Below are 24,118 nucleotides of genomic sequence, written 5' to 3'. Positions count from 1 at the left end.
CTCTCCCCCTGCCCATTTGATCTTCCTTCCCAGGGTCCTTTCCTACGAAGCTGGCTGCAAAGGAGAGCCATCTGTGGGCTCTGGCTGGGTCAGGGATGAAGTCACGATGGGGAGCTCACTCATCATGGACTCTCTGGGTAGAGCCCTTTCAGCCTGGGGCAAGCGTGGCCATTCACTCAGGAAGCAATGAGGGTGGAGCTCGGCTGGATTCCCATCTCTAGAACCCAGAGTCCTCCCATGTGCGGGGAGCTGCCCACCCTCAGACAGATGGGGCACCTTCTCACTTTTTCGACGAGGCCCCCGGCTCCCCTTGACCAAGGAATGCTTATTGGGGTCTGGTCCAGACAAGGAGGCAGACCGAGATGCAGCCAACGGTGGCGTCCATGTCACCCTGTCTTCCCCACTACAGAGAGCCCTCTCCAAGGGACCGCCCCACCCACCTGCGGGTTCCTCACACCTGCCCGGAAAGACAGCTCCAACAGTGACACTCAGCTGGAGGCCACCCCCAGCCCCTCACTGATCCATCCAGAGAACAGGAGTTGACCAATTTCAGAAACCCAAGAGCTGTGGACTCCAGGAGGGTCATGGGCAGGATGGCCAAGAGCAATGGCCCAGGGGCGGGGCATCGACTCCAATTTTCCATTTTGAGGGAGTCACCTCTCAATTTAACACGATGCTTATGCTCAGGACAGGAATGTCTCTGCCCTTCCCCTCTCTTGACGCCTTATTTACATGCCGCAAGTCCCCCTCAGAACCGGGTCCCCCTCGTGCCCTGTGTCCAAGCTGAACCTGATCCTGTCTGCTGTCTCCCTGGTGCCAGAGCCAGCCTCTCACTCATCAGCCTCCGAGTTTCCTCCCACCTCATCCTGCACATCGGATCCCCGTCAAGGTCCCGCAGATTCGTTCCCTGCAACGTCTCCAGAACCCCACCATCTCCTTTGGTCCTGTCGCTATCACTTCTGGGTTCGTATCTTCCCACCTCCTTCCTGGACAGCCTCGCCCGGCCTCCCCTGGTCACAATTCCCCTCCACACCACAGCTGGAGGCGTCTTTCCAAAACCCCAGTCAGGCCATGCCTCCCTTGCTCTGACCCTTTCCTGGACCCCCACTGACTGTGGAGGTTGACAGGGAAGGCTCCTGCCCTTGGCCCACCAGGCTCTGCGGGACCCTGATTCCCACCCCAACGTCTGCCCTGCACCTGGGCCACAGCAGACCACAGGCGCTTTCCCAAACCACCCATGTATTTCATGCTCCCAGTCTGCTCTTCCTTCCACTTGTAATCCCTTTCCACCTTCATAATGCACATAAATCTTAGCCGTCCTTCAGAAATCAAGGTCTCTCCCAAACAGACATTTCTCCAGTGAAGACATACAGATGGCCAACAGGCACATGAAATGATGCTCAGTATTGCTAATATCACAGAAGTGCAAATCAAAACTAAACTAGTCAGAATGGCCATCATTAAAAAGTCCGTAAACCATCACTGCTGGGGAGGGTGTGGAGAAAAGGGAACACTGCTGGTAGGAATGTGGTCTGGTGCCGCCACTAAGGAAAACAGTATGGAGGTTCCTCAAAAAATTAAAACTAGACTTACCATATGACCCAGCAAGCCCACTCCTGGGTACATATCTAGAGAAAACTCTAACTCAAAAAGATACATGCACCCCAATGTCCACAGCAGCACTATTTACAGTAGCCAAGACATGGAAGCAACCTAAGTGTCCATCAGCAGATGACTGGATAAAGAAGATGTGGTATATATACAATGGAATACTACTCAGCCATAAAAATGAAATAATGCCACTTCCATCCAACATGGATGGACCTAGAGATTATCATACTAACTGAAGTAAGTCAGACAGAGAAAAATACCATATGATGTGTATAGGTGGAATCTGAAAAAATGAGACAAATGAACTTATTTTCAAAACAGAAACAGACTCAGACATAGTACACAAACTTATGGTTACCAATGGGGAAAGAGGGGAGGGATAAATTGGGAGTTTGGGATTAGCAGATACAAACTACTGTATATATATAAAACAGGTAAACAACAAGGGCCTATGGTATAGCACAGGGAATGATAGTCAATATCTTATAATAACTTACAATGAAAAAGAATATGAAAATTAATATGTATATGTGTATAACTGAATCACTACACTGTACACTAGAAACCAACACAATGTTGTAAATCAACTGTACATCAGTAGAAAAAAATCAAGGTCTCAGATGCTGATCCCCTTGACCTGAACTTTGTGGGGAGCTGTGCAAACCCCACACAGTGGGTCTGTCTCTCCCATGTTCTCCCAAAGCACCTGGTCTACGGTAACCTTCATCCCAGCTCCTTGAGAACAGGGGCCTTTCTTACTGGATCTTCCATCCCCAGCACTTAACACACCTCCTGGCCCACAGTCGGCCTCAACACATGCTTGCTGGATGAAGGGTGGTGGATAAAGGAGCGAACAGAGTGTTCTCCATCAGTATTGTTTCTGAAGGGCAGCTGAGGAGATACTGGATTCAGCTGGGGCCGGCGCAGACTTGCCCTTCACAGGACAATCCGAGTCTGAGAGACAGAGCAAGTCTCAGCTTCCCCAGGAGGCCCTGCCATTTTGGCCCCGGAGTCCGAGGCAAGGCCTTGATCCCATTCCTTAGGACAAAAACGGTTTGCATGTCCCTTGCAAGAGGGAAGACCAGGGCAAACCAAGGTCAACTGCTCACAGCTGCAGCCGGTCCCGTGCAGCTGCGACTTGAGGCACCTCTGGTGCTTAGGACGGAATCTGAGTGTCTCCTTAACTTGCTGGAAAAAAACTTTTTCTAGTGATGATCAGAAAAACTCAACCACATGTCCATGGCCTGAAATGGGTTTGCATAAAATTTAATGTCTTAAACGTCTCAGGAATTAAGAATGATAAGACATGCACAAGGCAAGGAACTGCATCAGGAAACTGTATCACGTATTAAGAAACAGCTACTTTAAACATTTTAAAAAGCCATTTTTTGATGCTGTGCTGTTTCCTTGGCTAATTTACTTTTTTGGTTTCTGCATTTTTACCCACCAGATCGCAGTAAGAAGAGGTTAGAATCTGGGTAACAAGTTCTTTTGGCTGCACTCTTGGACACAGAATCATTTTCACCTGTAATTATAGAAATCTGTGAAAATGTGTTCTATTTTCCAGGCTGCCAACTTGGAGAGAATTTCTGAGTTATTTTGGGGGGAAAAAAAAATCACAACATAGCTTCATCAATCTCTGTTTGCACCGAGGTTACATAAAATTTCCCCATCGAGGATTCAACAGCCACTTTGATATATCAGATCCAGGGTACTGAGTCAGTCAGGGAAGGAGAAATACTGATGAAATCCAATGAAAACCTTGCTTTTAGTTGTCTTGTGGAAGGCAAGTCATTTTCCCATCTAACATTCTACGCCACTTTAAGCAGATAACAAAACTTGTTAAACGATTATATCTCAGAGAATTGAATGGTTTTTTTTTTTTTCCAGTTCTCATGTTTCGGAGTAAAAGCCATCATTTTCAAGTTAATAGAGCATTATGTTTTCTCTGCAAACACATGCCCATAACTCATAAGCAAAGAGAGGGGTGAATTCACAAAAAGGAGACACGACGCTATTTTTCCTCCTGACATTTGGGATCTGCGATAGATTAAAAATGATGTTTTTATCTCTGGTGATTTATCAAACTCCAGACTTCATAAAAGGTAAAGAGATGAACTGAAGAAAGACTACCTCATCGTGATGCTTCATTTTGACACTCTGGGTATCTCAAAAGCATGTATTTTGAAGATCTCCCCTCCAGAAACTCAATAGTTTCCAAGATTTACACATTTAATTCTTGTTTTTCAAACACACGTATGCGAGCACATGCCAGGAGACACCTTTAAAGAAACTGGTCACATTTGAAACACAGATTATTTATAGACAAAAAAAAAACTCAAAGAACTGAAAGAAAATCTGGTTGTCAACAGACAGTTGCTTTTTCTGTGTTTTCTCTGTAGCTCCTTTTGGGTTTTGTGTGGGTGGCTCATGTGAGCTCAAAGGTTGTTTGCTAAACGTTTTGTGAGATTAGAACATGTTGTCCTTTAAAACCTAAATGGAAGTTTATGTTTATTACAAATATGTTTAACTTTAGAATATGGGATCCTTTATATATATATAAATATAAATAAATAAATATATATATATAAAATCATATGTAGAGTTGCTGTGGTATGACCAGATTTCCTATGCTTCTGTCTTTATTCACAATTTAGAAGGTCTTATTCTTAACCATATTCCTAACGGAAATCTCACAATATAGAGTTATGTGGCACAAATTGTTTCTTTCTTATCTCTTGTGTTATTTGCACCTGCCAACTTGCGCGCTGATTAACCTTATTTGGAAACGACAGGTACCAGGAGCTGCAAAGTCAGTGGGGACCGCAGGTCAGATCTTAGCAGTTCACCATATAAGGTACATTTTTTGATCACATAGTGGAGGACCAAAAACCACTTTTTTTTAAAGCAGGGAGGGCTTCTTCTTCTTGCCTCTTCAGCAATGCTCAGCTCCCAGGTTCAGGTCCGACAAGCACTGAAGGGCCTCCCCAAGGTGGGCAGATGGCAGCAGTCTGCTGGGATCTGACTCCTGCTTCTGCTATGTGGCCCTGGGCAACTTAAGTAGCCTCTCTGTGCCTCAGCTTCCTGGGGTGGAAATTGGGTAGAGGGTGGTCCCTCCCACACTGCCTCGGTGTGGGGGTTAATGAGCGCTCAGGACATCACATTTCCCACAGGGCCTGATACACTGAGCTCTCCTCATGTATCAGCTCTCCTCACGATTGCAAGGCCCTAATGCTTCCACACCCAACCCTCACAGAAAGCCTGTGAGGGAGAAAACACAAGAAGCATCGTCCAGAGACCCAGCCAGGGAGAAGCAGTCAGCTTTAGCACAGGAAAGGGCGTGCTAAATAAAAGACGAAGAAAATCTCCCCAAAGTTCAAGTTCGCTAGGGTGCCCACTCTCCAATGTTCACCTGTAGGAAGGCAAGTCCTTGGGCCTGGGTGGGAGGGCTCTTCTCAAGATCTGACGCTCAGAAGCCTTGGGGTCAGCCAGCCCCGGGGTGGGGTCCCAGATCCACCCTTATCTGTGGGACTTGAGACGGCTGGTCAGCCCTGAGCCTCAGTTTCCTCAAGGGCTGAGCAAGGTTGTTGTGGAGACTGAAGAAGTGACAGGAGCCGCGGCTCAGAGGATGCGCCGAATCCACCAGGGAGGGAGGCGATCAGTCCCGTCGGCCAACATCCTGGAGCCCGGAAGGTAAGTGACGTTTTATTAGCGTCTGGGTCAAGTACAGCTGCTAAATTCTGTCCTTCACAGGCCTCTGCAAACAAATATCCTCCAGGAACCAGACTTGGCTCTCTCCTCTCATTCCCGCTTCCCGGTGCAATGGAATCTTCCAGGTCATCTATCATAAAACTCTCATAAACTGCCACCTCCCTCAAAGAAGAGTGAATTAGTGGAGTCCTCTCGGGACCTCCCAGGTGACACGCTCCCGGGTTCTGGGGTGAGCAGGGTCCCCAGGGGCGCTGGCAAGGGCCGTGTGCCAGCACTTCTGGAGAAGACACCACTTGGGGTCTTCAGGTCTGGCCAACCCAGACCTCAAGCTCCCCTACGTGGCCTGGGGCTCCGGGGGAGACCCCCCCGACACTGTGCTAATGGGAGCAGCCTGCGTGACGTCGCAGAAGGGCTCTTTCCTCCACCCCCGGGAGCCCGGGAGCCCGGGAGCCACGCTCCCCGGTCCCTGCTTTCCCAGAAGTGGGGACATTGGGAGTGTGGTCCAGCACTGGGCGCCTGCATCTTAGAACTTCCTCTCTTCCCGAGTCTATTTGCTGATGAGGCACAAAACGAAAATCCGACGTGGCAGAGTTGCGTGCATCCCTCGGGGCTCCCATGCTGCAGCGCTCCAGGGTCAGTTTTTAAGAGCCATCATTTATGTAAGCATGAAGTTCCCGCTGCCTGGGACCTAAGACAGTCTCCTTTCCACCAGGTGCGTCCGCGCCTTCTCTCTCCCTCTCCGTTTCCCAACATTGTGCCAGTTCTCACGTTCCTTCTTCCCAAATGTTCCCACCTCCTGGGCTCCCAGCAAGCGCCTCTCCGCTATCCCAGACTTGGGGCATTGGAGACTCAGAGAGTCCCACGGAGTACGCAGAACATCCCATTTGAGCAAGCCTCTCCCAGCCATCGTGTGCGCAAAAACGGAGCCGCCAACTCCCAGGTGCACCTTCTGCTGGCAGGAATGATGGGTCTGAGATGTGTTCCCCCGCCATGTGACAGGTCAGAGATGACAAGGCCAGAGACGGTCCTTCTCTTCTCCAACATTGGGGCCTCCAACATGCTGGTCTGCTGGGATCTGGCAGCACATCGCACCCACTCTTGGATCTCCAGACTCCCCGTCCTCTGCTTCTGCCCGCATATGTAGTGAGCGCCAGACCAAGAGGAAGGGCGGCAGCAGGGGCAGCGGTCCCCGAGCTCCTTCCTCCCTCAGACCACCTACTCAGGGCTCACTAGACGGCCCTCAGCTAGTGCGCCCAGCAGAGGGTGTGGACGGGAGAGGCTGGCACACAGGCTGTCACAGCCAGTACAGGACCCGCGGTCCTCACACTCCTTCCCCGCCTGCCAGACATCCGTCTCTAGCGGTAACAGCAGAACAGGGCAGAAACCACTATTCAAAGAACAAGACATGCTGACTTTCGACTTCTGATTCTACCTCAGAGGTCATGTCTGCCCTTCAAGCTGGGAGGAGCTGGGGTTTGGGGGAAACTTCTGGAATTGAATATAAGGGGACGACAAGTTCCTAAACTCACACAGGACTTTTGGATGAAGTTGTGACATTTTATTTTTCTGAGCTCGCCTAAAGTCACGCACATTCAAGGAAGGGGTAAGTGTGTTCCCACAATTTCCTGGAAGATGAATGTCAAAGCTAAAACTGAATCAAGGTGAACGCAATTTATAGAAAGAATAGCCCCATTAACAATAGGGAGGAAAATGCTGATCTCATGACGAATACCAGAGAAAGCTCTCACGGATAAAAATACAGAAATAACGCTTTAATCCTGCATGTGATCACATTTTTATTAACCAAGGAAGCCTTGTTTGGAAGCCAGTACATCCTTGAGGCGAGTCTGAAATTAATCCTCCGGTAGGCAGAAATCCACACTATTTATCTATTCTAACCATAATTACAGTCTACTTTTGATGCAAACATCCTAAATTATTAGTCACTTTAAGAACCAGAAAAGGGACTTCCTGCAGCATAAGGAGGACTTCCCAAGCTTTGAGAAGGAGAAAACCAGGAGATAATTCTGCACAGAGCTGGAGAATGCTGGAGGTAATTTATTTAATAAAAGTGCTTAGTTTCTCTTTTTTGTTGTTATTTAGGAATTGGTACACCTTTCGGGGTTCAGAAGGCACCGTGCTTCAGAACTGCTATTTCTAGGGTGACATAAAAATGTATATCAAAGAAAAAGCGTAATTTATCATCCTAATGGTTACATACCACTTTAGAAACCACCAGAGACTGCTTAACATTTTTATTTTATTTCAGACGTGGTTTTCCTAAGTCTTCAGGTGACAAACGGATACTGATGCCAGAAGGCTTTTTTTTTTTTTTCCCATTTGTTCCTAATAAAAATGGCTAGATGCGGAGTTCATTTTCATCTGGGGTGACGCTAAGGTCTGTGCCTTCACAGCCCGATCCTTCCCTCCCCTCTTTGCGATTCCATCAAAAGTCTCCAAAGGCAACATGTGGGCCCAGTCACCGAAGACAGATGGGCTCCGTCCACCTCTTCTCCCGGCCCCTGGAGACCTCTGCCAGGGGGGAGTGTGCTATTTGAACACAATGACAAGCCGACTAAATCTTCCCGGGTAGCGCGTGAGGTGCGTTCCTGCCGTTAGAATCCATCCTGTATCTGCACAAACCTCCTCATTGTGGATCGATTCCTCCAATTCAGAACCTTCCTCGGATTTCTAGATGCTGTCATGGAGTCCTATTATTTCTCTTGTGATTCTTATTTCCCTTTGGTTACTTTAGACAGCCAAACCCTCTTCGTCTGTCATCGAACCAGAGGCCAATTTCCTGAAAATAATCTCTTTTGCTTTGCATGGTTATTAACCAATAAAAGATTCAGAACTGACTTGGAATTCTTTCCTGCTGTGGCAACATCAAACCCGTGACATTTCTCCCCGGTGTTAAGATTTCAGATGTTGGAACCTACCCTGTTTAACCTTTCTCTGTTCCTTCCTCTCGTGGAAAATGGTCTAAATGTTCCACTTCAGTGAAGGCAACTAAGGTTTGTGTAGATGAGAAATTAACAGCAATTTAAAAAGAAGTTTTATTGGACACTAACTATGGTCAAAGGCGAAGGTAAGGGGTTTCTAGTATCTTCTCAACAGCCCCATGGTGTAAATATCAAATTACCTACATTGTGTAAATGAAGGTGAGACCTGGAGTCCAAGCAGTTCATCCTCGTGTCCCAAGAAGGGCAAGGTCTGTGGTCCGTTCACAGGAGCCCAGAGGGAGGACCCCAGATGCTGGGGTCACAGCACCCTTGAGAACAGAGCCATGAAAATTTACACGAAGTGGAGGAGAAGCTCTGGGACATGCACGCCTTCCAATAAGGTGTCTTGAGTGCTATTTCACATCCCAGATGTGTTTCAACAAATCAGGAAGAAGAACCCACTGGCAGAAAAGAAGGGTGGTTTCTCCAGGGGTGAGTTAGGCACCAAAGGCACCCGGGCAGTCCGGGAAGCAGCCCCGTGGGCTCCAGGCGTCTGTGGCTGGAGAGCACAGAAGTCAGATCCCCCACCAAGAGCTGCCCAGACAGCCCACGCTCTGCACCTGCGTGACTGAATTCCAGGTGGAGCTGTCCCCACAGCGAGGACACGCATGACCATTCAGCAGCTGGCTTTGGATCTGTGATGAGTGAACTGGCATTCTGGTTTCTGTATCTGTCACTTTTGAGTGCCATTAAGGAGAGTCAGTTCCCCAGAGCCTCATACACAGTGAGTGTGCAGACAAATTAAAATGTCTGCATCTGCAAATCAGGGAACCCCATCCTGTTCCTTCATGACTCATGGGAGAGGGAACATTCTGCTCTTTCCTTTACCTCCTCGGTCCCGCTCCTTCCTCCTCCTTCCCCTGCTGCCCCGGGGAGCAGAAGGTAGAAGTCGGAGTCTGGGACGTTGGTGAGGCCGTGGGACTCACAAGGCGTGGTCCCTGCGTGGGGGCTGGCCCTGGGTGTGGCGCTCCTGGCGACCACCTTCACCCCGTGACGGAAGAGCCCGCGCTCTTGGAGCGGTCACCTGAGCATTCTTGTTCTGTCCTCACTGTGGGCACGATCACCTCTGGTTGAGAACCACGGCTTTAAAAAGGCTGAACCAGTCCCTGGCTAACTGGGGGTTAGGGTTAAGTAGCTAGTTGTGCTCCTTGAAATCCTTCAGGCGGTTGTGACAGGGAAGAACAAATCTGACTCCATTAGATCTGTTTCTTTTACTGTAAACTTTGTACTCTATTGCTGGTTAATCGCTAAAGGGACGTTGTCTGTAAGTTTAAATTATACCTAATGGCCCATCTCTGGGGACCTTGCTAATGAGCGCTAAGCTAAATACCTTTGTTTGGCTCACAGGGAACATCCTGACCGGCCACCCGGGAATGACGGCAGGCAGGGAGAAATGAACACAGCCCCGCTGGAGGCTGACTGGACCCAGGAAATGTCTGACTTTCCTTCCTCCCCTTTAGTATCAAAGAAGCTTGGATTCTAATTCGGGCAAGATGGCTCTTTGGACAGTCGTCCACCGTTTTCTCGGTCTGCTGGTTTTCTGAATAACGTCGCTGTTCCTTGCCCAACAACTCACTTCTAGATTGTTGTGTGCTGAGCAGTCTGAGCTTGGACTTGGTCACACAGTGATCCCATTAAAACAGCCCTCAGTTTATGTATCCTCCACCCGCCCCAAACTGTTTGTTTATTTGGGAATAGCAGTCATGCTGGGGCCAATGTTTAGCCAGCTGCCTCCCGACAAGCGATGCTGGTGACTGCAACGTCGTGTTAAGTGCACTGTCACTGGGGTTTAGCATTGGGTTTAGCGGGTGTCATTTGGTCAGTGTTCCTAGTAAGTGGGAGTTATCTGGGGACCCTAAATTCCACACGAGAGCTCAGGCCAGAGTGGGGACTGTCCATTCTCTGCCGAGTCAGATTCCCAGGTGACCACAGAGTCCCTCAGTCATGGATATTTGACAGGAGCCCACTGACCTCTGTGAACGTGCGCCAGAGACAGGCAGGCGATGTGGTGAAGACACGAGTTCCAGGCACTGAAGAAGTCCTCCTTCTTGGTTGTCACCTGTCAGGTTGACAGAAGAAAAATAACCACTGGTGATATTCTGAGAAAATTGAACTTACCATCAAGGCAGAGGGCAGGTGCACACATTTCAGAAAAACACCAAGCAGGGGTGTGTTGCGTGCAAGGACTACCGCAGGCTGGCCTCTGTCACCCCCAGTGCTGTTAGTTAGATAAAGAAATGCCGTGAACATACTGTGAGTCCTATTTATATGTTTCTATCAATTCCCCACACATGTCAAACGTGGCCACCACCAGTCGCCAATTCTTGAGACGTTAACAAGCGTTGAAGAAACGATCTGAAGCAGAGGGCGCCTGCGCAGATAAAGTGAGCCGTGGTTAATCGGGTCACTCTGCCTGGAGAAAACACCACAACTGTATGCTTACATCTAACCCGCAACAAAACCGACCCATCTGTGTTCCCTCCTGCCTCCCACTGCAGTCAGGTACTTCCACAGGTCTTCAAATTACTTCTTATCTTCTTTCTTTCCCTTTTTTTCCCCCAAATTTGCTTAAAAGCTTTTGCTTGAAATTCCTTTCCCCACAGTTGGAAAGTCCAATATCAGGGTGCCGGCGTGGCCAGGTTCTAGGGAAACCCTCTTGCTGGCTTGCAGACGGCTGCCTTCTTCCTGTGCTTTCTTGTGGCCGAGGGAGAGTGATCTCGTTCTTTCTCTTCTAATCAGGCAACTGATCCCACCATGAAGTTTCTACCCGCATGACCTAATCTAACCCTAAAGGGATTAGGGTTGCCTCTCAAAGGCCCCATCTCGTCGGGAAGGAGGAATTCAACATATGAATTTGGTGAGGGGTGGACACAGACATTCAGTCCATAACAACATGCCTTCTGACTTACAGAAACAAACATACTCATTCTTAGAGGAATCTTGTAACAGAAAGACCGCGGACTTCAGGGCTTGAGAGATAAAAACTGAAACAACAACCCCGTTACTATCTTACCTTTGTGGTGTAGACAAATTATTTCACTTTTGAGCCTTTAAAACATTTTTTTAATTTAAATATAATTGACAAACATATTAATTCCAGGTATACAACCTAGTGATTTCATATTTGTATATAACGTGAAATGATCTTCACAATAAGTCCAGTTAACATCCACCCCCAAACGTAGTTATGAAAATTTCTTGTGATGAAAGCATGGGGACTATAGTTAATAAATTAACTGCATTGTATATTTGAAAGTTGCTAAGAGAGTAGATCTTAAAAGTTCTCATCAAATTGTTTTCTTGAATGCTTGTTCCACAGAGTTGGCATGTGGTAGTGGCCGAGTTTGATATGTGCAAGGAATTAACATAAAGGCGGAAACGGATTCAGTACGTTTATGTCATTTATGTATCTAATGAGTAACTTTTGGAGGGTTATTTGCTATAAGATTGTCTTTCAGTCACTCTAATGAAGGAAGTTTTTTGTTTTTGGGGTTTTTTTTTGTTTTGTTTTGTTTTGCTTTGTTTCATGTTTTAATGGGAGGGAAGTGAAGAAATTTAGCAGGAAGAAAATACATGGAAAAGAAATGCCAAATCATGAAGCTGGCAGTTACAATCACTTAGGTGAAGCTGAAGGCAGATTCTTATCTGATCAGAGAAGAGTATTAAATTGGGCACTTCGGACTTTTCTTTGTTTGTTCTTGCTTTCTCTGTTTTGAAAATCTAAGGGTTTGATATTTACACTTTGAGCAATCCTCTGCTCAAAGATATCACACTCTAGTAGGAAGTCAGCCTATGTAGCTTCTTATTTCTTTTCTTTTCTTTTCTTTACTCTTCTCTTCTCTTTTCTTTTCTATTTAAGAGTCTTCTGCTTGAAGGATGATCTGCGTCCCGCACCTGCACAGTACCTGGGGGGCCTGGAGGACTCCTTGGTGAAACCCCTCCTGTGAGAGTGCTTTGTGCTCCAGTGGAAAGGCTGGCGTTGCAGAAAACCTCTACCTATGTATAATTTAGCATGATTACCTGGGGCGGCAGGCACAGTTCGGAGGACCATGCCACGTGTGCCTCGGGGTCCCCACCTAACTGGGGCATCTCAAGATGGTGGAGGGAGAGGATGCTGTCTGTCTCGACCCCTACATGGGTGTCATGGGCACCATGGAGGTAGGAAATTCTCAGGGAACAGCCCACAGAACACCTTTGGCAAGGGAGAAGACCAGAGCTGGCTAAACACAGTCCTGGAACTCTCCCATCCCACAATGGAGGAAGACGCCAGGAAATCTGTGTCGGGCAGAGCCTGACGGACAGGCTCTCCTGAACCCGCGTCGACTGCACCACCACCCCCAACCTGCAACCACCACTGCATGGGAAGGAGAGAGGAAGGATCTGTCTGAACAGAACTGCGAACATCTAAAAAATTTTTTTAGAAGTCAATGTATAGACTAAGTTTTCATTGGCCCGATCAAGAGAAAACCAGAGTCAGAAAACTGGCCGGACAACATAGAACCCTGCTTGAAGGAGGGACATCGAACGGGAAAACCTTGCAGACGGCCCCTTGCAAAACTTACTGTTCCTGAACCCCTCCAACAGGATGAGGCAAAAGTAAAAAGCAAGTTCAAGTTAAGGGGAAAGGCCCCTTGAAGGCCTGCTAGCCGGCTCCTAAGTGTTTTTCCTTGTACGCCAGCATCACGGTGCGGCTGCAGGACTCACTCAAGAAGGCTCAGGGTAACCTCACCCTTGCTGGCAAGTGGCTCCCTGGCCCCCCCACTTCCCAGATAGAAAGGCTGCAGGATTCACCCCCCACTGAAGGACGGCACCCAGGGCTTAGAACGTGGTGATGGGAAGGCAGCTTTACGAGGGCAGATGCCCGGGAAAGTAACCGACTGAGAAGTCTCTGGCCCCCTGAGTTAGTTTATTGGCAGGAAATGATAGCCTGAAGCCGACTAGAGGCTGCACAGCGGTCCACATGCCTAGGCGGGGCACACGCCATCCCACTCTCCAGTGGTCGAAACGAACAGACCAGAAGATCAAACTCGGGTTCAGCCTCCAACTGTAGACTCAGGGTTAACTGCAGAAGGTCACTGCCCACAACTGTAACCCTGCTGGTAACTGCCCATGCAACACACAGGGATTTTCAATGTACTAGTTGCACAAAGAACATTGTAAAACGACAGAAATCAAATCTAACCCTCCAATGTCACAATGTCTTAACACAAGGTTTCAAGAGAAAGCGTTTTTTAAAATGATACAGTTGTTCTTTACTTCAAGCAGTAAACCTGCTGCTAAAAACTTGTGTCTAAATTAGCCTCATGCAAACTAAATCCTTCTTAAAATGCACCAGACAACAGATACTGTCTTAAGCCCTTTCACTGCATTTGCTCGTTTAGGCTTCAGAAGCCCTGGAGGTATGTATTACTGATATCTTTTATTATCCTCATTTTGCAGGTGGAAAACTGTAACACAGAAAGGTTGAGGAACTTGCCCAGGGTTGCAGAGGTGGCTTCAGACTGGGCGCAGATTTCTGAGCCCATGTTCCTAACCACAGGGTACACTGCCTCCCAGTGGACTGATGCGGAGTTAGTTCTCTGGCAACACCTGTGCCTGCCAAATATACAGTTTATAAAGATGCACTGTTACACCTGGTCATGTTTAATGTGACCCACTCCCCACACTGAAAGCCTCTAAGCCTATTAAGTCATCACACAGCCAAGACAGAGCTGAACTCATAAAGACTGCTTCACCTTTGATGGATGCCCATACCAATTCCCCCTTCCTCTTTTCCAGAAAAACCCAAAATATCTTCGGGCAGCAATATAAGCCAGTTAAAAACACTTACCTCCCTACAGAGGATCTACAAAAAAACCCTCAGCTAAGGTCACATTTAATAGCAAAGAACTGAGTGTTTCCCTCCTAAGACCAGGAAAAAGACAAGAATGTCTATTATCTCCACTTCTATTCAACACTGTACTGCAGGTTCTAGCCAGGGCAATAAGGCAAGAAAAAGAAATTAAAGGTCTAGAGTTTAGAAACAAGTAGGTGAGACTGTCTTCATCCAAAAGGGCATGAATTTCTATGTAGAAAATCCTAAGGAATATACAACAAACCTATCAGAAATAATAAGCTAATTAAGCAGTCATGAGATACAAAACTTTGATATACGAAAGTCTACTGTATTTCTGTATTCTCGAAATGAACAAATAGGAGTTGAAATTAAAATGCCATTGCAGTAGCATCAAAAATATTAAATACTTATGGGTACACTTTACAAAATATGTGCAAGATCTATACATGAAAACAAAACAAAACAAAACAAAAAAACGCTGCAGAAGGAAATTTAAAAGGAGAACCTATTATAGTAGCCAAGACATAGAAACAACCCAAATGTCTATCAACAGATGACTGGATAAAGAAGTTGTGGTATACACACACGCACACACACACAATGGAATACTACTCAGCCATAAAAAATGCCATTTTAAGCAACATGGATGGACCTGGAGATCATCATTCTAAGTGAGGTAAGCCAGAAAGAGGATGAAAAATGCCATATGATATCACTTACATGTGGAATCTAAAAAAAAAGGGACACAAATGAACTTATTTACAAAACAGAAACTGACTCACAAAAATAGAGAACAAACTTATGGTTACCAGGGGGTAAAGGGAGTGGGAAGGGATGAATTGGGAATTCAAAAATTGCACCTCTTGGGGAGTGATGGAAATGTTAGTTATCTTGATTGCGGTAGTGGTTTCATTAGTGTACACCTCTATCAAAATTCATCAAATTGTACATTTGAAATATGTGTAGTTTACTGTACAGGAACCACACCACAATAAAGACGTTTAAAAAAAGGAGAATCTAAATAAAGGAGAGATAGTCTATGTTTGTGGGTCAGAAAATCCTGTATCGCTAAGATGTCACTTCTCACATTGGTCTATATATTCAACACAATGTCGATCAAAATCCCAGTGGATTTTTTTTTTTGGTAGAAGTGGACAAGCTTTGTATAAAACATACGGAAATACAGAGGACCTAGAACAGTCAAAATAATTTTGACGAAAAAAAAAGGTGGAGGATTCACACTAATTGGTTTCAAGACTTACTATGAAGGGACAATAAACACAACAGTATGGTACTGGGGTAAGAATGAAATGTAGATGGATGGAAAAAAGATGAAAGTCCAGAAATAGAGCCACATGTGTACGGTCAACTGATTTTCAGCAAAGGCACCAAGGAAACTGAATGGGGAAAAAACAGTCTTGTCAACAGATAAAACAGTTTTTTTTTTCCTCCAACTCAAACAGTTTGCTAGCAAACAGTTTGTTTGCTAGAACAACTGAAAATCCACATGCAAAAACAAATAAATGAATCGCAGCCATTACTTCACACCATATACATTAGTTAACTCAAAGTAGTTCATAAACTTAAATGTAAGAGTTAAATCTACAAACTTTAGAAGGAACTACATGAGAAAATTTTAGTGAAGTTGGGTTAGGCAAAGATTTCATAATACAAGACACAAAAAAGTTGAATTTTCATCAAAATTAAAAACCTGCTCTTTCTGACACTGTTAAGAAAATGAAAAGGTGGGTAATGGATTAAGAGGAAGATATTTGCGAATCACAGGTATAATAATGGACTTCCACGTAAAATTTATAGAGACAGCTTTCAATTCAATAGTAAGAAAATAAAATCCAGTTAAACAAACAGGCAAAAAAAATTTAAAGAGACACTTCACCAAAGAATACAAATGAATGGCAAATGAACACATGAAAAAGATTTGAGAAATGCAAACCAAGGCCACAATGAAACACCAGCACACACCCACTAGAATGGCTAAAATGAGTAAGGCAGGTGATACAAGGAATGAGGTTGCGCAGCAACTAAAAGTCATTGCTGTTGGGAATGCAAATGGTACAGCCACTTTAGAAGACAGTTTGGCAGTTTCTTACAGAGTTAAACATATACCTACCATAGAACCCTGCCATTCCACTCCTAGACATTTACAAAAGATAAATGAAAACATATGTCCACGCAAAGACTTGCATGAGAACATTCAGAGAAGCTTTGCTCATACTAGCAAAACTGGAATCAATCCATATATCCACCAACTGGTTAATGGATAAACAAACTGAAGTGCATCCATACCAAGGGACAGTACCCTGCAATAAAAACGAACACAATGTTACTTGGATGGATTTCAAAAGCATTGTGTTGAGTGACAGAAGCCAGATGTAAGAGACTATCTACTATGCTATTCCATCTATATTAAATTATAAATAGGCAAATCTGTAGCAAGAGAAAAATGTTTTCCATCAGTCAGAGTCAGGGGAGGAGACTGGCCAAAAAGGGGCATGAAGGAATGTTTTGGGGCGATGGAAATGCTCTATTGTGGTGGCAATCCTAGGACCATATGCATTTGTCAAAACACATTGATAATACACTTGAAATTGTGAATTTTACTACATATAGAGAGAGAGAGACAGAGAGAGTAAAAAGTTGATTTTTAGAAAGTACCTCCCCAGACTCCTTTGCAACTAGGGTTAGACATGGGACCCCCACAGCCAGTAAAAAGTAGGCAGATATTTACTGGGTGGTGCTTCTGTAAAAGCTGCTGTTTTTCTGATAAAAGACAGAGCTTGAGCTGGCAGGTGCTGTCTTCTCTTGTCCTTTCCCTGTCTTCCTGCTTGGAACTCAGCTATCTTGCAAGTAAGTGTAAGAAGAGTTAAAAGCCACACTAAGGAGCTGTATTAATTACCTAGGGGTGCTGTAACAAATTCCCATAATCTTGGTGACTTACAACCACAGAAATATAATCTCTGACAGTTCTGGAAGCTAGAAGTCCAAAATGTGGGTATCAGCAGGGCCAGCTCCCTAGGCGATGACCCTTCCTGGCCTCTTCCAGCTTCTGGTGGTTGCCAGCCATCTTTGCATTCCTTGGCTTCTCAATGAATCACCCAAATATCTAATATCTACCTCCATCTTCACAAAGCATTCTCCTCTGTGTCTGTCTCCAGGTCTCTCCTTTTCTTATCAGGACACCAGTCATATTGGAGTATACCCAACTTCAGTACGACCTCATCTTAACTGGGTTACATCTGCAAAGACCCTATTTCCAAATAAGGTCACATTCACAGGTACTGGGGGTTAGGACTGAACATATCTCTTGCGGGGGGGACACAATTCAACCCACAACAGGGGGGCAGAGGAGAAAGGCAGCCAGGGTGGGGGCCCTGCTTCAGCCGTGTGGAGACAGCTCCTTCTGCACCCTTCAGACTTCTGTCTTTGACAGCATTTAAGCCTTGCTCCTTGTGTACTCAGCCCCAAGTCCACATGCTATGTCCTTTGAATTTGTTTTCTGTGCTCACTCTTAAGTCTGCCCTCTTCCTTTTAATCTTCCTGTGGATGGAGGGTGGAGTCAGATGGAACAAAAGAGTCCAGTCCTGACCAATAACCGTACACGCCTTTATACGTTTGCTGAGCTAGGATGTCGGATGCTACGACACACCTTAGGTACCACAGGTTTTAAATCATGCCCATCCGACACGGAGAGCAATGCAACACGCAGTTATTGAAACATTTTATAGAGAAGTAAAGGAAGTCAAATGATCATTTTTCCCCTCACTTTCTGCTTCTCCCCTTGGGACAGCCCGCAGCAGCCCCTCCCCTAGACTTGAGACCCCCTGTCCTGTACAGTAAGCCCTGTACCTGCCCAGCAGATGACCACCTCATACAGCAATGGAAATGGTGCACACTGAATCGTCCAGGCCAGAGTCTTTTTTCTTTTTTCTTTTTCCTCCTCTTTTCCTTCTCTGTAGAGGTGCAGCCTGTGGCCCAGCTTCCCGGGACTCACCCCGCCTCCAGCTGACACTCACCTGGCTCTGCCTTCTAGTATTTTTTATGTATACCTTTTTTTAAATCTTTCTGTATTTCTCTCTCTAGATGAGTTCTTTCTCTCTTTCTTCCTAATCTTACTTCACCGCTTGTCGCTCTTCTATATTTTTCAGTTTTCTGGATTTTTCTGTCTTTCTGTACTTTTCCTATTTTTCTGGGTTTTGTTTTTGTAGTTTTTCAGGGTTTTTTCCTCTCCTATCATATGTCCCTGTCTGTATTTCTGTCTTTTTCTCCTGTTTCCTCTTTCAACTCTTGTCTCACATGTTTGCCCACCAAGTTATTTCTCTCTTTTCTCTTTGGATTTGTTTCTAGGTTAAACTTGGCTTCCTCTGCATGGCTTTGGGAAGAGGCCACCAGTAGCCTCTCGCCCTGAACTCTGCCCTCCCCTAAAGCCACCACCCTCTTCCTGCAGCCATGGGCAGGTGCTGGTCTGTCTTCCATTAGCTCCTCGAAGAAAGCAGGGTGGCGGGTCCACCAGCTGGCGGCTCACTGGTGGCTTCCTGAACAGGAAATGCTGGCTCCTTTACACCTTCACCCTAAGCTTTGAACCCGAGCTACAATTCCAGGAGAGCTGGGTAAATAAATCTCACTCAACATCCTGCTACACAAGCAAAAAAAGAAATATGGGAGAAAAGGACACAGGAGGGCACCCTTATGTCTACTGTTGCAGCTTGTTTCCTATGAGAAGAAGTAAATGTTCTCAAAATGCCCTGGAGAGGGCTGTGTTCTGGCTCTGGGGACCCGAGGTGAGGCAGCCAGCTGTGGGGTTCATGCCGGTCTCACAGCCTGGGTCAGAGTTTGAACCCGAGGCCCTTTGCTCCACCCCACCAGCCCCACCCCCAGACCCTTGCCAGCCCCAGCTCTGCACCAGAATCTCCCCTCCCTCAGAAGGTGGCAGGTGGCTGCAGGGCTGAGGGGGTGGACAAGCCCTTGTCTGGGGACATGAGCCGCTGGGGTTCAAGGCTGGGATTCCCAGAGAAGCACACCATAAGAATGATAGATGGTGTGATAGAATGAAGAGGCCCGCAATGGGGACCTCTCCACCCACGAGCCCTGTAACACTGGCCCTCGCAGGCAAGGCATTCAGTGAGTCCCAGAAAAGTCCAGTAACTGTCCCTAGATCAGGAACACAGATGTCTGGTCTGCCGGGCTCCTCGTCCCCAGCCGCCAACAAAGCTTGTCCAGCACAGCTGTGTTAGCGCAGACCTGGCCCCACACGGCCCTCGCTGTTCACACCAGGGCCTCCTGTGCAGACAGTCTGGGCCACAGCAGCAGAGACAGCACCCTCCCCGCTGGTGCTGGGAGCAGGTTCTCAGTAAACGTGCACTCAGAGGCACACGCGCGTGCACACACACACACAGCCGCCTTCCACCCCAAACTGTCCAATCTCGGAACACAGTCCCACCCTGCTTCAGATCACGCATTTCTCTCCACCTGCCCTCTGCCTCCCCCACCGACTGCCTCCTCCCGGTTTCAAGAGGCCTCCCGACAGCTCCCCTTCCCCTGTGTGGTCCGGATGCCCTGCTCTGGTCTCCCACCAGGCAGGCACATCCAACCATCGGAGCCCTTGCCCCAACCAGGGCAGGACGTGACCAGCACCGTGACCAGGGCCAGTGAGCACATGAAGGACCCCGCCCTCTTCTCATAGCTGGGTGGTGGGAGTACAAACGGATTCGAGGGGAAGGGGTGGAATAACACTAGATTTAGAAATAGCAAGAGGGAATTTAGTAGAGGAGTATACGCAGCAAGGTGTGTGGGGCTCCCAGGCAGCAGTGACCGCGTCTGCAGGTTTCGGCAGGGGGGTGGGATCTGCCGGGATCTCTGCAGCCTCATCTCTCTCCTCGCACCGGCACTGTCCTCCCAGCTCTGGTCTGGGGCCTGGCATTATGAACAGACGCCAAAGACAGAGCCCTTTCCTAGTGAACACCTGACTGTTTTTGTCATGCACACAAGAGTTCCAGACGTGGGGACAGGCAGGGGGGTCATACATGTTTGATCTGACCTATTTCTGAATCTTTTCGCCGCTAAGGCTAGACTGAAATTGTCAGAACGTGAAATCACCAGGGTCTTGGCAAACGGCCCCTATAATTGAATACATCACTTCCCAATTTCTCCTCCTCGTCCCCTTTCATGTCAGTGGAGTCTGCTCTTTATTACTCAGCCTTTCGGAATAGAAAACAATTGCTGGGTGACATAGCCTCTTTGGTCACTGAGTGTCCATTTCAACATACGATCCTAAAGTCGATTTCGATAATTTTCAACCGATACGTAAATAAACATTCGATGCCTTCCTCCTTTCTTAATAGGGTCCTCATTTTAAAAGTTCCTTCTGACTGTTTTGGTGGATGGGGGAATAGAAGTGGGGGGAGGTGGGAATCTGGGGGCTTTAGATAGATTTTACAGGCCCCAAGCATGCATCTGGAGTCTGGTCAGCTAAGAAAGATCTTGTTTCAATAACACGATCTTCACATTTAGCTGAAGACCATGTTATGGAACCTGACTGCCCTTAGTGGCTGCTTAAAGCTGACATAAGGCAGAATAGTGTACATTTAATACGGGAAAGAAATTAGGCCACAGGATCTTTGTTCCCTGAATCTCTGCAGCAGCTCAGCTGGTGCTTGCCCACGGGACAGCTGGGGGAGGCACTCCTGGGGCCGCGAGGGAACAGCAAGGGGTTCAGCGCACAGAAAACCCACCCCATGGGGGTTTGGGGATGAACAGAGATGGGGAAGGAGAGCACAGAGCCCACTACCTCTTGGACGCCTTAGGGCTCTGTGTTTTCGTGCCCAGAAATGGCGTCCTTTCTTCTCCAGCGCAAAACGGGAGTCCTGGGGCCATCTTTGACTCCATCTTCAGCTTCCTCCCCATTAAACTACCCCAAGTCTCTCACTGACCACCCCTCACCCTCACTGCTACCACCCCACAGCTCAGGCTGGATCCCAGTGCTTCTGGGATGATGGTTACTGTGACCTTAAAGGTCGCCCTCTCCGCACTGATGCCAGAATGATCTTCCCGACACCAGTGCGCTCAGGCCACGCCCCTCATCACCTGCAGAGAAGGTGGAGGTTGCAATCTGTATCTTTTTCTTGAATGTATCTTTACCTTTAAAGCATGTAGATGGGGTTTTGCTCATTTTTAACCCTCTATGACAATTTAATTGCCTTTTAACTGGAATGTTCAGTCTATTTACATTTAATGTAATCAGTGATAGTGTTGGGTAAAAGTCTTCCATCCTGTTTGGTATATCTGTCTCCTTAAGTCTTAACTTTGTTGCACCTGAATAACGTAATCTCACTAAAGAAGAAGGAAAAAAATGGAAGAAATTTTGGAAATACTACATTATTCACTTTTTTGTCAGGCTTCCTTCACTAAACATAATGTCGGTCAAATTCCCTTACATTGTTGCATGTAACAGTAGTTTATTCCTTTTTATTGCTGAGTTCCATTCCATTGCATGAAGACACCACAACTGGCTTATCCAATCTCACGTTGATGGACATTCAGGTTGTTTCCACTTTGGGGCTACTATTGAGTAAAGCTGCTATAAACATTCTTGTACAAGTCTTTCTGTGAGCAGGTTTTCACTTCTCTTGGCTAAATACCTAGGGAGGGAATTGCTGGTCCTAGGGCAGGTATATATTTAACCCTATAAGGAAGTGCCAAGCTGATTCCCAGAATGATTATTACTGTTTTACACTACCGACAGCAATTACGAAAGTTCTCCTTTTTCCATCCTGTCACCATGATTGAACGTCATCAATCATTCAGTGTAACACACTTCAGGCGGTGTGTTGTGGTATTTCATTGCGGTTTTAATTTCTATTTCCCTGATGACTAATAAGATTGAGCAAAGTTTCATGTACTCAATTACCATTCTTTTATCTTCTTTTGTGAAATGTCTTTCAAATCTTTGTGCAATTTTTCTTAGATTCTGTCTTTTTATTACTGAGTTAGAGGAGTTCTTTCTGTATCCCGGATAAAAGTCTTTTGTCAGATACACGTGTTGCAAATTTCTCCAAGGTCATGGCTTGCCTTTTTGCTTTCTTACTGGTGTCTTTTGTAGAATAATTTTTTTAATTGTGAAAAAAATCCAGTCAATCAGTATTTAATTTAATGGTGAGTGCTTTTTATCTTTTTTTCTAAGACATCTTAGTTTACCCCAACTCCACAGAGTTAGTCTCCTAAGTTTTTTTCGGAAAGTTTTATAGTTTCGCTTTCACTTTAAGTCTGTGATCAATCTCAAATTAATTTTGGTGTGTTATAAGAGGCATAGATCAAAGTTCATTCTTTTCCATTCAGACATTTAGTTGTTTGCTGGCTGCACAATTTGTTGGGGAAAAAAATTACCTTTTCATCATCTAATTTCCTTCATACCTTTGTAAAAAATCAAATGAACATCTATGTATGGGTCAATTTCTGGACTCTAAAGTGTTCCATTGATCGGTTTGTTTATCCTTATGCCGATCCACACTGTCTGGGTTATTGGAGCATTAGCATAAACTTTGAAATCAGGTAATACAAGGCCTCCACATTTCTTCAACTTTTTTCTAGTTGTTTTCGCTATTTTATGCTATTTGCATTCTCATACAAATTGTCAAATCAGCTTGTGAGTTTCTACAAAAATTCCTGCCGTGATTTTGATTGAGATGGTGTTGAACCTACAGACCAATTTAAGGAGAATGAACATCATGACAATACTGATTTTTCTTCTGTCCACAAATGTGGTATACATTTCCATTTATTTAAGTTTTCTTTAATTACTTTCTGCAATGTTTTATAGTTTTCTACAAACAGATTTTGCATTGTTTGAATTTTTATTATAAAATATATTCCTAAGGACATCATGTTTTTTAATGATGTAACTTTAATTTAACTTTACATTTTATTTTCCAATTGTTTATTGATAGCATATAAAAACAAAATTTATTTTGGATATTCAGTTTGCGTCCTATAACCCTGTATTGATTTATTAGTTCTGGTCGTGTTTGGAGATGTTTTTGGTAAATTCTTTCATATTTTCTATGTAAATAATTGTTTCATTTGCAAATTAAGACAGACTTACTTCTTCCTCTACAATCTTTATGTCACTTATTTCTTTTTTCTTGCCTTATTGCACAGCTAGGACCTCCAGTGTAATGTCAAACAGAAGTGGTAAAAGTGGACCTTCTTACCTTGTTCTCTCCCTTAAGGAGGAAAGTGTGCAATGTTTCTCCATTAGAGATGTTAACTATAGGTTTACTGTAGATGCTCTGTTTCAAAATTGAGGAAATTAATTTCTATTTCTAGTTTGATAAGACTTTTTAAAATCATGAACTGATATTGGATGTGGTCAAATTTTTTTTCTGCATTATATAATCATACAATTTTCTTCTCCCTTATTTTGTCAATGTTGTAAATTTCACTGACTGATATTTGAATGTTAAATCAACTTTGCATTCCTGGAATAAATACCATTTGGTGATGTGTTTTCCTTTTTTAAATATTGCTGGGTACAATCTTTAATATTTTATTGTACATATCTATCTATATAATGAAAAATGTTGGTTTGTAAATTTTTCTTTGTAATGTACATTACATTCTTATATAATGTACTTATTACAAGGTTCTCAGTACCAGTATTAGACGGGTTTTTGAAAGAGTTTTGTGTAAGGCTGGTATTATTTTGTCTTATCTATTTCAGATTATTGTCTTCGTGATGAAGTAGCCTTTTAATCTTCATGCAATGATCCTTTTTATCCTTCGTAATACTGCTTACCTTAAAGTTTGCTTTTTCTGACATTAATTCAGGCTCTCATGTTCTAGTTGCAAGCTGTATCTTTTTCTTGAATGGATCTTTACCTTTAAAGCATAAAGATGGGATTTTGCTCATTTTTAACCCTCTATGACAATTTAATTGCCTTTTAAC

General features: G+C 45.3%; 1 protein-coding gene across 1 annotated transcript in view; it reads right to left on the bottom strand.

Moving 5' to 3' along the window:
- ACOXL (acyl-CoA oxidase like) overlaps nt 1-24,118 on the bottom strand; it is a 240,471-nt gene that overhangs the window by 47,066 nt on the left and 169,287 nt on the right. Inside the window, exon 14 of the mRNA XM_064481989.1 lies at nt 10,296-10,383. Coding sequence (XP_064338059.1) covers nt 10,296-10,383 — 88 coding nt within the window. The remainder of the gene's footprint in view (nt 1-10,295; nt 10,384-24,118) is intronic.

Source organism: Camelus dromedarius, chromosome 33, assembly GCF_036321535.1.
Source record: "Camelus dromedarius isolate mCamDro1 chromosome 33, mCamDro1.pat, whole genome shotgun sequence".
Classification (NCBI taxonomy): Eukaryota; Metazoa; Chordata; class Mammalia; order Artiodactyla; family Camelidae; genus Camelus; species Camelus dromedarius.
The sequence above is the reverse complement of the archived record's forward strand: the minus strand, read 5'-3'. Positions and strand labels throughout refer to the sequence as shown.